Source organism: Camellia sinensis, chromosome 4 (genome assembly GCF_055761805.1).
Source record: "Camellia sinensis isolate YWXY chromosome 4, ASM5576180v1, whole genome shotgun sequence".
Taxonomy (NCBI): domain Eukaryota; kingdom Viridiplantae; phylum Streptophyta; class Magnoliopsida; order Ericales; family Theaceae; genus Camellia; species Camellia sinensis.
In genome coordinates, this window is record NC_138964.1 from 42050249 (window position 1) to 42065163 (window position 14915).

At 32.6% G+C, this 14915-nt stretch overlaps 2 protein-coding genes across 2 annotated transcripts; one reads left to right on the plus strand and one right to left on the minus strand.

The window, feature by feature from the left end:
• Window positions 1-699: 699 nt before the first annotated feature.
• Window positions 700-2580, plus strand: LOC145824602 (short-chain dehydrogenase TIC 32, chloroplastic-like). The gene is made up of 3 exons (XM_082924696.1): window positions 700-1271; window positions 1687-1733; window positions 2123-2580. The coding sequence occupies exons 1-3, from the start codon at window positions 1151-1153 to the stop codon at window positions 2285-2287; spliced, it is 333 nt and encodes a 110-aa protein (XP_082780822.1). The 5' UTR covers window positions 700-1150; the 3' UTR covers window positions 2288-2580.
• Window positions 2581-12366: 9786 nt separating this feature from the next.
• On the minus strand, window positions 12367-14524 carry LOC114311581 (26S proteasome non-ATPase regulatory subunit 4 homolog). The gene is made up of 3 exons (XM_028257710.2): window positions 13803-14524; window positions 13644-13699; window positions 12367-12684 (listed from the first exon to the last, which is right to left on the minus strand). Exons 1-3 carry the CDS (start codon window positions 13979-13981, stop codon window positions 12620-12622), a joined length of 300 nt encoding a protein of 99 aa, XP_028113511.2. The 5' UTR covers window positions 13982-14524; the 3' UTR covers window positions 12367-12619.
• Window positions 14525-14915: the final 391 nt, after the last annotated feature.

Sequence of the window (14915 nt, forward strand, 5' to 3'; positions counted from 1 at the left end):
TTTTTAAAGATCTTCAATTTTGTACTTTTTAGAATCTTCTTGATGCTCTTTCTTCAATAAAAATTTATTTATCAAAAAAAAGTGCTATTATGGCTGGTATTGCATACCCGCAAGTAGCCCCTGTGATGTTGTTGATGAGATTAAACTATGAGTAGGTTATATGTGAGAAATAAATTCTTTAGCCTGGTCTTTATAAGACCTTTCTGAAATTTTTTTGGTATACAAAAGTATGAAAGAAAAAGACTATCTATCCTTATTAAGAACCATGCACGATAATTCCCTGGAATTAAAAATGTTTAGTTGGTTGCTCATGCTCCCTCTAACCAAGAAAGTAAATACTACGGGGGCAGAGAAAGGAGAAGTAATTAGTTGCTGAGAGGAATTAGTGTGATTTGGGAACTTCAATAAGATTTTGGTTTTCAAATTTTACAATGTAGTCAATTTTCTATACTGCAGGTATGTGCATAGTTACCAAAGCTACTTGTGGAACCATGCTGCAAGTATGAGAGTGCAAAAAAATGGTATGTAGACTGCACAGTTTTACTTAGTAAATTTATGGATTATTTCATTTATATGATACATATGTAATTTTGTAAATAGTTATCATTATCAGATCCTTATTTGCATTATTTGAGGTTGACTGTGCCATTCTGTTTTTACTTCTATGTGAACCTAGTAACTATTAGAAGCAGAGATGATTACGTCACACAACATTGTTTTTTTATGAGAGTACAGAGTTTTTTTTTTGGTACAATGGAGCAGGGGTAGAGGGGAGACGAACCTGTGATAGTCTAGTGAGATACACAGACTCTGGTCAGTTACATCATCTTTAGTAAAGAATTACAACAATGCCAGTAACACAAAAACTGAACACAAAACTGGACACAAAAAGCACATAAATGGACAAGATTTGATGGTGGAGCCACTTTTCATAAATCTTATCCTTCCACTTGTTTTTTTGGTTCTGGTTCCAATTCTGTGTTCATAGACTTATTGGATATATTTTAACAATAGAGAGTTCATGTATTGTTGCAACTCAAAATTCATGATAGGTACAATCAGTTGGTCCTGACTCTGTGAGAATAGTCACTTGTACCTTTGCTTCATTATTTAATTATTTTTGTAATAATATGCTGGGCTGAACATTTAAATGGCATATTGGGTTGTCTTCTGTATAATTAACCAGGAAGAAGGGGTGAAGATAACTGCTAATTCACTTCATCCTGGAGCCATTGCCACCAACCTTGTGCGTCACCACGGCTTTCTTGATGGTAAACCTCCGAGCCTTGAAATTCATATAGCTATGTTCTTAAAGTATATTTGTGGATATTCCAATTTATTGGATTGGTAGTGGTTCGCTTGCATTTAAAAAAAAAAAGACAAAGAAAAAGAAAAGAAGCTGCAGTGATGCTTGTTTTGGATCAGTACAAAAATCTTGGTAGACAATTTTTATTTTTATTTTTAATTGAAGTATGTAGATTGTGTGCCATTTTATTTGATATTTTACCTGGGATATTTTGCAAAATATGTAACTGTACCGGAAGAGTTCTGTTCATGAAGTATGGTTACAAATTTGATAGGTCTTTTAAAACAAAATAAGCCATGGATAGTTGAAACTTAATTGTCTCATAAGGTTCATCATGGTTTTTAGACTGATATTACTGCTTTGGTTCTTGTCTGTTGCAGGCTTAGTTAATCTGGTTGGTAAATATGTGCTGAAAAACGCTGCGCAGGTTTGTTCTCTGTCTTTTTTATATTTAAGACGCACAACAGTATTTCTTTGAACATAATTTTTTTTTCTAGTTTTCTGTTGTGGAAAACAGAAAAACAAAAGCTGACACAAAAAAAGTTGTTGCCCAAATTGTTTTCAGGAAAGTTTTTTGAATACACCCATTTTGTAGGAAACACTTTTTAATTGTTTTCTGAACTTTCAAAAACTATATTCCCACAAAAATGAAAATGTAGGTGTTTCCTAACTTCTCTTTGTTTTTGTTTATGGAAAATTAGCACGTACAAACATCTTGATGGCTTCACTTGACGAGGAAACATGGTCAACCTTTTTTTTATATAGGGTATTTCTATGACACGGTATGGTAATTAATTTCAACGGTTGTGGTTGTAGGGGGCGGCAACTACATGCTATGTGGCATTGCATCCGCAAGTCAAGGGAGTAACGGGGGAGTATTTTTCGGATAGTAACATAGCCAAACCAACCGCTCAGGCCAAAGATGCCGATTTGGCGAAGAAATTGTGGGATTTCAGCTTGAGCTTGACTGATCCTAAGTGATGCTTTTGTTGAATTGATTTGTGTAGAATGAAAGCATTTTGTCCTAAGTTTTAAGTGTTATGAAACCCTATTGTGTGACAGACCTACTTTGAATAGCTGTAAATTTATGGAATTTAATGTTGTGAGCTTTTGACATAAGTTCAGTACATGCTGTAATCTTTTCTCATAATCAACTTGATAGACATGCTGGATGGAAGCTAAATAGTTTATATACGAAGTATAAGAGGATAGAGCTCACCTTTTTACGTCTTGTTTGTGAACGGTTTTCTATGTAAATAGTTTTATTCTTTTAATCCAGCTCGGCAATTAGAAAAAATGTGCATGTTTTTACAATAATAATTATAAATTTGTAAAGTTAATCAACACAAATGGATGTGCAGTTTAATTATTCTTTGTAAAATATTGAATTTGATGGTTTGATCAATTTTTATTTTTATTTTTTGTTATGATGTTTTTGTGAATGGAATGTAAATAATCAGCTCGGAAAAAATAGAATTTTTTAATATTTTTATTAATTTTGTTATAGGTTTTACTTTTTGCGACGATATTATACTGTCGCAAAAAATAGAAATTTTATTATTTAAAATAAAAATTTTATTATTTTTTAATATTTTTTGCGACGGCATTACATTGTCGCAAAAAATAGAAAATTTTATATTTTTTATACTTTTTGCGACGGTACCACACTGTCGCAAAAACAGTATTTTTTTAAAGAAAAAGACTATTAGCGACGGTATTTTTTGCTTTCTCAAATAACATTTTTAGCGACGGTAAAATAGGGCCGTCGCAAAAAAGTCAAGAAATTTCAAACGTTATTAGCGACTGCACGGTGTCGTCGCAAAAAGGTAAAAAATGCCGTCGCAAAACATTAGTGACGGTACTTACCGTCGCAAAAACTCTTTTGCAACCCCTGCAGTTGCGACCCCCTCTTGCCGTCGCAAAAAGTTATTTTGCCGTCGCAAAAAGTATTAGCGACGGCATTAGGAGTATTAGCGACGGTATTTTACCGTCGCAAAAAGTCATATTTTTTGTAGTGTTAGGACTCGATGCTTGAGGTCTCAAGTTGAGGCCACGAGTGCCATTGTCAATCGATGGTCAGGGGATTTACGGTTGAGACGATGGTGCAACTGGTATTTCCGGTGACAATGCTGAAGTAGGAAGGCGGAAGGGCGGTGACATATGCCAGTTTGGGTTTATGGATTTGGCAGCGAAAAAGAGAGAGAGACAGTTTGTGTTAGGGTTTGGTTTGGGTATACAACATACATATACATGGATAGTTTGATCATTTTGCCTAAGTTTGCCCTTACAGGCAAAGTATTTTAACGCCTCAACTTTTGGCTAAACAAAATTTAAATTTAGATTTATAACCGAGAGCCTTTTTGTATATAATCTTATGAGAAGATCATAAAAAATAAAAAATAAAAATAAAAAATCAAGTTATTCGGAAAGTAGTAACCACAAGATTAGTCCTTATTTGTTTGAAAAAAAAAAAAAAAAACAAACAAACAAAAAAAAAAACAAACAAACAAACAAACAGAAGGTAAATACAATTTTGAGAATAAACCATCACAGAGCACATTTTTGGACCTACAACGAACTGTCAATATAGGGCCTTCCTTACATCTAAAAAATAATAGTAATAATAATAATTTTAAAAAATTGTGATCAAAAGATTACGTTTTTTTTTTTTTTTTTTTTTTTTTTGCTTTTACAATGTTTACAAAAAGAATACTTCCGTATATAACTAATATCTTAAAATTTTAGTTAAATATATAACAAAGTTTATAATAAAAAAATTATCATATAATCCAAACTTAAGTATTAAATAAAAAGTGAACATACGGTAACAAAATATCACTTTGAACATCACCATTTTCACAGTTTTAACTAAATTTTTTTTTTCCCCATAAATAACTCTAACTGGTATAATTATTTGTATAATATGCACAATTCATGCATTTGAGAAATAACTATCAATTTCAAATAACTCACAATATTAATCAATATTTTGATTTTTTTTGATAAAAATAATTATCTATTAATTTTAAATAATTAACCACATCAGTCATATATTAATTTTGAATTTTCACTGAATTTTATGGGGGTCTTTTATTTAGGCATTGCAAATTCAGATTTGGGCCTTTTGTAGACTAGTAGTCCACTCATTTTTCGGGGGGCCGAAGTGGCAGCTTTGTCTGCTTTGGGCTGACGGTTCAATATTTTGAAAACAAATGTGATTGAATTATGTGAATAGGATAGTCAAATCGATTTGATTTTTTTATATGAATAACCTATTAAAAAGATTCTATACAAACAAAAATTTTAAAAATTAAGTAGGGACTATAACATTAATTTCTACCTACATAAAAAGTGAAAAAAAAAAAAGCATGAAAAACATAAATAAATATGTTTTTCTATATTCATGTTGAGTTATAAAATATGACAATTGTAGGACAATCTATTAACACTAGTTGTGAGAAGAAAAATAAATAAATAAATTATTTTATGTTTTGTCAAAATTGTTAAATTTTGTACTTTCAACCCCATGTTTCATAGATATAGAGGGGTGAGTTGTGCAACCACTTAATTTTTAAATTTCTTTTAACAGCCTAGAGTGAATGAATCTGTATAATTTAAAAATAATTAATAGTTAATAATACATAAAAGATCTCGTAGAAAGGGGCAATTGCCTCCAGTTGCTCCCTTCTAGGTCCATCTGTGGCGATGAAGTAGACCAGCTATGGTGCTTGTCCAATGGTGGTGGCCGTAGTCTCAATTAATCCTTTTTTTTTTCTTTTCTTTTTTTTTTTTTTCTGTTTTTTGAATTGCCAATTTGTTTGATGCATTTAGCTAGCGTGCTACAATAATACATATCATTTGTACATTATAGTCTATATTGAAACTAGTTACAAACTATTGTAATAGTGGGGCTAGAAAATTATTAAATTAAAATTAATTATGTTTCATTATAATGTTTGATTATGTCTCAAAATAATATTCATGATGACTCATTGTTGTGGTATAATGTTATCGAAAATATCAAGCAATACATATTGGGAATCGGGTGTCAGGATTGTGAATTTTTCAAATCATCAATCATAATAAATAAATAAACCAATTTTACTGTAGCCGAACGGCTGTATATTATTACAATCCAATTGCTCTTGGTGATTTCAGGCCGACAAGTCTCATTGGATCTGTCTACAAGGTTCTTGCAAAAGTACCCTCCAACAGTCTGAAGAAAGTTCAATCAGCCTTTATTTGCCAATGAACATGGCTTAATTTTGAGGCTCGACTTTGCAAAGCCATTTGACAGTGTGAACCGAAATTATCTTTTTCCAATGACGAAGAGTTTTGGACTAAAATGGATTACTGATTGTGTTTCTACTGCATCTCTTTCTCTCAGCCTTACATTGGGTTTGGTTGGGGAATTTAAGGAGGGATTTGGAAAGGGAAAAGAAAAAGTATGTAAAACTAGGTAAAATATAAGTATGTTTTATTTATATTTCACCTATATTTTCTAATTCTCTTTCCAAATCCGTCCTCAAATCCGCTAACCAAACACAGCATTAGTGAATGGATCTCCTACTTAGTAGTTTGCCATGAAAATGGAGTTGCAGCAAGGTGACCCCCACTCACCTTTTCTTTTCAACAGCCTCTGACGACAGTTTTTGAGTATTCTCTTCAAGAGAGCCAAGAGCCTAGGTCTGATTGGGGATGTTCAAATTGGGCAAAATGGCCTTACAATTTTTCAGCTTTAATTTGACACAATCGTGTTTTGCAATGCAAGTTGGCACGATGCCCTGACCATTAAAACAGGCCTTAGAACCAATTACCAAAAAGCACTGCCAGTAGTTTGGTGCAGGTATCTCAAATGAACTTGCCAATGACATGACCAAGGCATGAAGTTGCAATCAGCGGTCTCTACAAATCAAATACTTGGGGTTGCCTTTGGTTGCCAGCCCAAGAAGAGATTTCTCTCTTTTGGAGGGAGGCTCACTCTTAGTATTAAGCAATGTGGCCTAGTGGCATTGAGGAAATGCTTAGGTGCTTGTAGGGGAGAGGTTGGGAGTTTAACTCCATAGGAGCTAACCTAACAATTAACAACTGATTTTCCATGATAAAAAATAAATAAAATATAGTATTAAGCAATCTTCCAATAATGACTGATTCACTTTCTTTTGAAATAGTGAAAGACTAAGTCACTATGGAAGCATTTCTTGTAATTTGTCTGCTTATTCTTGGTGATCCATTTCTTTTAATCTGTCTGCTTTTTCTGTTTCTTCAGTAAGAAAATTTCCTTTTTCCTTTGCCAATCCAAAAAAATAAAAAAAATTCACTAGTGGAAGCAAGTAGTAGGTGATAAATGCAACACACCAGCCGTTTTTCACATAATTGATGGCAGAGTTGAATGGAACTTGGATTTTAGAAGAGCTCTATTTAGTTGAGAGGCCCTTCCCTTCTCAGTATTTTGGTCTATTTAGAAGGCAAGGAACAATTGCATCTCTTACAATACGGTGTTTAATTGGGAAAAAGTTTGGGTTAAAAGCAAAAACAAGAGGTCGGAGTATTCAACCCAAGATTTTTTGCAGCATCGTCATCAGATTTAGGATTGTTAGATTCTCCATAGCCGTCTTGGATATGTTTGACCCTTCTTTGCTAGGACCTGAATAGATTGTTTTATCAAGCGATTCTGGTCTGATTTTGCTTGATTAGATGTTGTTTATGCCTCCAAATGGGCTGCTCTTCGTTGCTACTAATTTTGTTGTGCTTTGTTCTGTTTTTTCCACCATTGTTTTGTCTTCTGTTATATCTTTGTTGTGTAATGATGCATTTTTTTTCACCTTGGCCTTTGATCTATTATTGCTTCATTGTAATTTCTCCGCATCAATAAAATCTCTCTTTTTCTCTGATAAAGCAAAAAAAACACTAAGCATTTCTGGCAAGACTACATTAACATCAACACATATCTCTTGACCTGGTACATATTTTCTTGATTTCTATATGCATCCATAGCAACACTGGCGACACTATGATTGCATCAGCACTACCATTAATGTATATCTATTTATCAACTTTACTATTTTGTGCTTCTTAGATAGGTGATAGGTGAGTGTGATTACCAATTCTTCAGTGTAACAGCTTTAGTGGTAAATTTGCTGAGGCAGAACATGAAAGTCGAATTTACTTTTGATTGGCTTTATTCACAGATTTATGTAACATGCTTGTAGTCCTTTTGCAGTTTTATTTTTGTTAATTAGCTTTCTTTGTTTTTATACTTCATAAGGTTTGATTCATTGCTTGTTACTTGCATTTTTTTTGTTTCAAATGTCGTAATTATGTTGAAAAAATAAGTAAAAAAATAGTTTGGGGCTTCCAAGGAGCTGCTGTAGCGAGAAATATACCGACATTGAGACTATTGGATCAAGAAGATAATCCATGAAAAACCTGGTAATTCGGTGTTACCATAGTTTGGATAGTCTTGCTTGCTTTGATAGTTTTTGCACTCAGCCCTTGATTTTCATCACTAAAATTTTTTGTTCTGTTGCTGATCAAAAATGAAAAATCTGGAAAGGCTATGCTGTTAGTTAATTTGAGATATTGGATGGAGGCAAGAAAAACATTTGTTCGTGTACCAAATCAAAAAAGAATAACAAAAGTACAAATAAATGAAGAAGACTAGACAGAAATCTTCCCCTATTTTTTGCTTTCTTCTTCTGTTCTTCTATTTCCTTCAACTACTCAATAATGAGTTGAAGCTAACTGTTGTATCCTGGAGAATGATCACCAAGAGCCATCTGCATTCTGGACCGAATGGAGGCTTAATCGATCTTAAGGACAAGAGTTTAATTTTGGTGCTGCACTCTGTTCATCCTCTTTAATTTCGATAAGTTTCTTTCCTTAATTTTGTTTTTGGTTTTTTTTTTTTTTTTTTTTTTTTTTTTTTTTTTTTTTTAATCTTAATCAATCACTGTTTTTATAATTATTTCATAACGAGAACCAAATACTTTGAACCACCAAGAAAACTTGCATAACACTGCTTGAAATTAAAGAAATTTAAACAAAGCCTTTTATTAAATAATAAAAAATATAAAAAATTGTTTCTTTATAGAGGACAGTTCACTTTAAAGGACTACAGGACATATAAAGATCAAAGAATCACACAAACTCTAAACCAAGATAGCACAAAATGATCTACAAAACGGACATCGACGAGCCTTTAGCAGCCACTTGAACAAGCAGTCTCTGTGGAACACATGCGAGCAAGGCGTTACCGCAACCATCATCCCTCCACAAATCCCCTCCAAACAAATCGAACACGCGTCTACCTCTTTGCCATCACCTTCCAACTCCTTCACCTTCATCGCAGCCTCAACCTGGTGAAGCCCTTGACGCTTCTGGTTCGATATTGGTTTCACCCACAAAAGCATCGGTTCCTTCAGAAGCAACCTTAACATACCCCGAATCTCTTGAACTTCATCAACAGAAAACGTTCCCGAAACGTTTTCGCTATTTACATCCACGACTTTCTGTCTTTTAACTCGTTTCCGTGGAAGCCTTTTTCGCATATAGCTCGTGGTCCTCGAAATATAAACATCTACCGCTATAACGATTGTGGGTTTTTGATGAGATGTTTTAATGTCGAACTTGAAACAACTGTGCAAGTATACAGGTACATCTCTAATCAAATTCAAAATTGTTTCTTCGGAAAAGTATTTTATGCCTTGGATGGCTTGAGAAACCAACTGTTCTGTGGAGTTCAGAGTTGATAATTTCATGAGATCGAATATTGACACTTCAAACTTATTAAAGATTTCTTTAACACAACCGCCTTGTTTGATCAGAATCGCTTTCTTGGATGTGTTGTTGATGCGAAACATGAACAACCCTTGCGATTCTTCTATGTTGTAGAGCTTTTCATTCCACTTGAACACACTAACTTTTAGGTCTTTCACTTCATTAACACTCACCATCTCTTTCTCTCTTTCACAACAAAGAAGGAATAGAGCAATGGTACGGCAAGTAAGCTTTGAAAAACAAATGGAATGGTTATATATATATATACATATGCATATGCATATAGTGAGATTGTAATTAGAAATAGGAAATAGTACTTTTTCTAGGAAAAGGTTTCCTAAAATAAATCCCAATTGGGTATGGATTTGAAATCATAAATAATACATAGTGAGATTGAAATCATAAATAGGAAATGGTACTTTTTCTAGGAAAAGGTTTTCTAAAATTAATCCCAACTCAGTTTGGATTTTGAAATCATAAATAAATGAATACTCTCACATACACACGATTTTATTACACGCTGTCATCAAGTTAGTTAACTAAAACGGTACTTAAATAAATCAAGGGTAAATTATATAAATTGTCACTTTTTTTTTTTTGGAAACAGCAAAAAAAAACCTTTAGTTTACACAATGTGTAAACTAAATGGTCCCTTAGTTTACACAACATGTTAATTTGGTTCTTGTTATTTTAATTTGTTTGATTTTGCCCCTTAATTTAACAGATTGTGTCATTTAGTCCAATAAATAACGGGAATTGACACACTGTGTAAACTATAGGGACTAAATTGACACATAGTTTGACTTTTCGTCCGCCAAACTTAACAACCTTTATTTATTAGACTAAAATGGCACAATTCATTAAATTAAGGGGCAAAATCGAAAAAATTGAAACAATAGAAGCTAAGTTGACACATCGTGTGAACTACAGGAACTATTTGTATAATTTATCAATAAATCAAAAAAATTATTCAGAATTTATAATCTAGGCCATGATTCAATCATCGTTTGGAAAAAAAATTAAATTAAATATAACGGTGATACTAATGACATGATATCACTCTCATCCCAAAAAAAGGGTTCATCCCTCCCATGTAAGGATTTTATTGATGGGTGATGTCACGTATCACTAATAACATGGTATCACTGTTGTATGTATTACCGCTGTATTGAATTTTTATTCCATGATTAGGCCGTACAACAATTAAATCACTTTACCCATTATATTTAAATTTTTGAATAAAATGAACTTTTTGTAAAACGAGAAATTATTTGAATGCTCTACATCATTCATGATTGGACAAGTATTAGGGGGACATATTGTTTTAGTCAATAACATTTAAATTGAAGCACCAGATAAATTTATCCTAAAAGCAAATTATAATTTTTCTTATAAAACGAGTTGAACTTGTTCATGCGACAATCATAAATAACCCGATGAACTATCAACATAAGTTCATTTAAGAGTTCTATCGAAATACATCTTTGGTAAAACATGGGAGAGAGTCAAATAAAAATAAATAACCGAGTGAATCACATCAAATCAAAGTATAAATCTGTAATTCATCTGATTGAAAGATAAAAGGGTAAAATTTATTATACCCACTTGTGGTTTTGTCATGGAACACTTTTTTTTTTTATTGGCGAAAATCAATAATTAATTGTTAGATTAGCATCAATGGCGGAGCCAATTTTTTGATTCATGAGGGCACCATTAATCCTTAGCTATATCAATTAAAAAACTTAACCAAAATCTAATTTTTATTTGGTGATAGAATGACCAAAGATCAATGTGATGTCAAAATTATGTATCTTAGATATATTTTATTAACCAATTTTTTTTATATGCTATTTTAGTTACTAAATATGATGATAATCACAATTTAAAATACAATAACATGCATACCAAAAAAATAAATAAAATAAAGAAGATATATGTGGAGAAAAACAAGAGAGAAATGAGAGAAATATAAATAATTATAAGAGAATATTTTGATAAAATTAAATATTTATAATGGTAAATTATAAGGAATTTATTAAAAATAAAGAGAAAAGAAAGATGAGATATTAACATTTTGAGACATATTTGACAATTAAAAGAGAGTTAAATGGAAAACTTCTTCTAATTAGAGGTAACAGTATAATTTTCAAAAATGTGTCCCCCCTGGACCTATGTAGCTCCGTCCCCAATTAATACCTTGTGAGAGTTGAAACTTATACCCATACACATTGCAAGAAATCATTGCCCTCCTATTACACTCCTAGATGTAAAACCCAAGATCATCACAAAACACTTTACCCCTATAATTTAAATATATTCAAACAACCCTTTTATAATTTTGGATTAAAGTCATACCGTTAGTTTTTTTTTTTTTTTTTTTTTTTTTTTTTTTTTTTAATATATGCAGAAAACCACTCTTCTAAATTGAAAGTGGGCAATGGAAAATTTTCAAGTCAAAGTAAAAAATATCCTCATCTTCATCTTCTTCTCTAAATTTTCACTAAATCCTAACTCTAACCTTCACTACAAGAAAAGACAGTTTCGCCGACCAAAAAATTAGTCACCAAAGGTCACTTTTTTAGTCGCCAAAACCAATTAGTGACTAATTTTTTTGGTCGCCAACTTAGTCGCCTAAACCCTGTCAACGAATGTTTTAGCGACTAAACGCATGTTTGGTCGCTGAAATGCAACATTGGCTACTAATTTTTTTAGTCGGCAAATGTTACCTTTTGGCGACTAAAAAAATAGTCACCGAAAAGGTAATTTTTAGCTACTAAATTATTGGTCGCCAAACGTCAACATTTGGCTACTAAAGTTGGTTTAGTCGGTAAAAGTGATATTTTTGGCGACCAAAATATTAGTCGCTGAAAGGTATAACAAAACTAATTTGAACTATTTAGAGACTAAAGTTTTAGTCACTAATTGAACTATTTGCCGACCATGGAATTTAGTCGCCAAAGGATGCCAACTTTTATTCATTTTGCTACTACATTTTTAGTGGCCAAAACATTTGAAAATAGTTTTTGGCTACCAAAATAGTTAGTAGCCAAATACTATATTAGAATTTTTTTTTTTTTTTAAAATTTCTAAACCACCTATATCCATTATTAGTACAACCTATACAATGTATAAACAATAAAATCCGTCAATACTAAATATATATTATCAACCATTCGACAATGTGCATGCCAAAAATTCCATTCAACATCCAATTCCATTCCATTCGACATATGTAATACAAATTCCATACGACCCAAGTATATTCCAACCTCAATAATTTAGTAATACAAAATATATTCCCTCCATTCGACATATGTAATACAAAATATCAACCTGATAATCAATCCTAAAATTAGTAAATAAACGAATGAAGATTTCGAGTTCCTGAAACCCAAGAACCCATGTTCTTTGCTCTTGTTCATACTGTCCAACATACCCTCACCACTGAGCATGAGATCAACAAACCACCACAATCCCACCTCTTCCAATCTTACAAGCATCAGAAGCAATTATTGTTTCTCCAAAGGCATCCCATTAACCATCTCCAACTCTGTCTTGCAATCCTCTCTCAAATCTTTTAGTGCGAGCAAACTGGCTTCCTGCTACACAAAATTGGAACTAACAATCTTGTTTGACCATAAGGAGTTACTAACATAGCCAGTAAAGTTAGAAACAACAGCTTAAAAAAAGTCCACATGCATCTCACAGTCACATGACTGGTCTGTAAATATCGGTTGTCATCCAATCACGTATCGTGTTTGAGCAGACTTTATATCTCAAAACATGTGTTGCATTGTATACTGTATTCTGTTAACACCTTGTATTATAAATTGAAATTTTCAAACTAATTGAAAAGTATGTGCAAAATATAAATATGTTAATTTTGAAACTGGAGAAATGCAATGCAGTATTGATAATGTTATTTCCATGATTGTCATATTTTTCTAGTTGAGATTGATATTGCCATCCAATCATTTTCTTGGCATTTCATCGCTTTGGCTTGCAATGCTTCATCATAAAGGGTTGGTATTGCTTCACTTCTATAGAAAGCAACCTTGTGCACATGTGTAAACATGAATGCATTCTTTTGTCCATTTTTTTCATTTGAGATTATAGTAAATTATTCTTTACACTCTTTTTTTCCTTTCTTTTTCTACAAGAGTTAATCAATAAAATAATTACTTAAAATCAATTGTAACACACAATTTTGAAGCATATGAACAGTGGCTTGAGAATCATGGTATAAGTAAGTGCCTAAAGCCAACTAATAATCAGTTAGGGGCCACTGTTATGTACCAACAACTGCAGTAGTTTATCAACAATTATACAGAGAAACTCTCATGATCTTTGAGGGGAATGGCCCCTACCAACCCTCCTCTCCACATTCTTGAATTGAATTGAAGGAACATCAAGATAAGTAATAAAAAATTTAGTTTCACAACACATTCTTGAATCGAAGGAACATCAAGATACAAACTTGAAGGCCTACAATATATTGTAAAAGGTATCATAACCAAAATATCTACTTAGTTTTTTGAATCAAAGGATGATAACACACCTGATGCTGAATCTACGAATTGTCCATTGATGAGAAGCTGGGTAAAGATAGGAGTACTGCCAAAAAAAAAAAAAAAAAAAAGAAAAGAAAAGAAGCAACTCATGTGAATTAAGTTTGATATCAATGCAAGCAAACATAGATGAAAGAGTGACAAGAAACCTTATCAGAACATCAGAGATAGCATTTGGACCAGCAGGAACATGAACAATGTGACTGCTGTCATTATTGTTTACAGCAGCAAGAAGGGCTTTGAGCTTTTCTGCTTTCCCCTCATCTTCTTCACCAAAATTAACAATATCAAGGGCTGCACTGTTCTTTTTTAACTTCCTTCCAATCATGCAAAAATGGAAAAATGTTGCTTTGCTAAATTATGCAAAAATGTTGCTTTGATACATTTCACAACAACATAATGGGTAAAGATTAACACAATCGAGATTAGAAAAGTTCAAAACAAATAGGGTCAGCATTTTCTTCTTCCTTTTTGGAAAAAAAGAAAAGAAAAATGGGTTTCAGACCGATGACAAGAACAACTTTTTCAAAAAAAATAAAAAATCAATAAAATTGGCCAAAGTCCTGAAACTGACAATGAAGCATTGCAACCTTTTTACTTCATAACAACAGAGGTTCACAGACTTAGCTTGAATCAGAAAGTGCAAGATCATAGACCCAATTAGAAGAAATAACAATACTTTAATAATAAAGAGTCAAGAGTCTTACTTGCCAAACTTCAATGCCTACATATTTTATTGGCTTCAATACATAAAGATGAGGATTATCTTCGAACTCTGCAGGGAACAAACAAGTATTGTAATTAAACCCAGAGATCCAGTTGTCATGGTCTTTGAAGCAAACATTTCAAATATGAAATAATAGAACTAATATGATTAAATGTATCATCTTAGATTCATCAGAAGAAGAAATCAAAAAACAAAAAATAAAAATCAACTTAGGTGACTCAATAAACTTTCACTACTTTTTAGTTAAGTTAAGTTTGATTGATTACCAGGAGTAGAAGCAGAGGTAAACTGCTATCCTAAGCTAAACTGCCTAGATTTACCAGGAGCCCACTGCAGCAAAACCAGATCAACGATACACTCTCCTGCCCAAAGACAGACTAGATCAAACCAGCCAATTGCCCCAATCCCATATCAGCATACAACAGGAGCCCACTGCAGCAAAACCCAACCCAAAGACAGACCAGATCAATGATACACTTGTAGACGTCCCCGAACGCCCCGGGAGGATGAGTCCCGTTCTGTTCGATATTGAGCT

Bases quoted from the DNA above. Each gene is read 5' to 3' on its own strand.
- LOC114311581 (XM_028257710.2), bottom strand. From the start codon at position 13,981: ATGATTGGAAGGAAGTTAAAAAAGAACAGTGCAGCCCTTGATATTGTT. The intron at 13,700-13,802 runs GTTTCTTGTCAC...TTTTTTTGGCAG, and splicing joins ATCTCTGATGTTCTGATAAG to TACTCCTATCTTTACCCAGC. The intron at 12,685-13,643 runs GTGTGTTATCAT...TTTGTGTAGCAG, and splicing joins ATTCGTAGATTCAGCATCAG to GAAGCCAGTTTGCTCGCACT.
- LOC145824602 (XM_082924696.1), top strand. From the start codon at position 1,151: ATGGCATATTGGGTTGTCTTCTGTATAATTAACCAGGAAGAAGGGGTG. The intron at 1,272-1,686 runs GTAAACCTCCGA...TGTCTGTTGCAG, and splicing joins TCACCACGGCTTTCTTGATG to GCTTAGTTAATCTGGTTGGT. The intron at 1,734-2,122 runs GTTTGTTCTCTG...TTGTGGTTGTAG, and splicing joins TGCTGAAAAACGCTGCGCAG to GGGGCGGCAACTACATGCTA.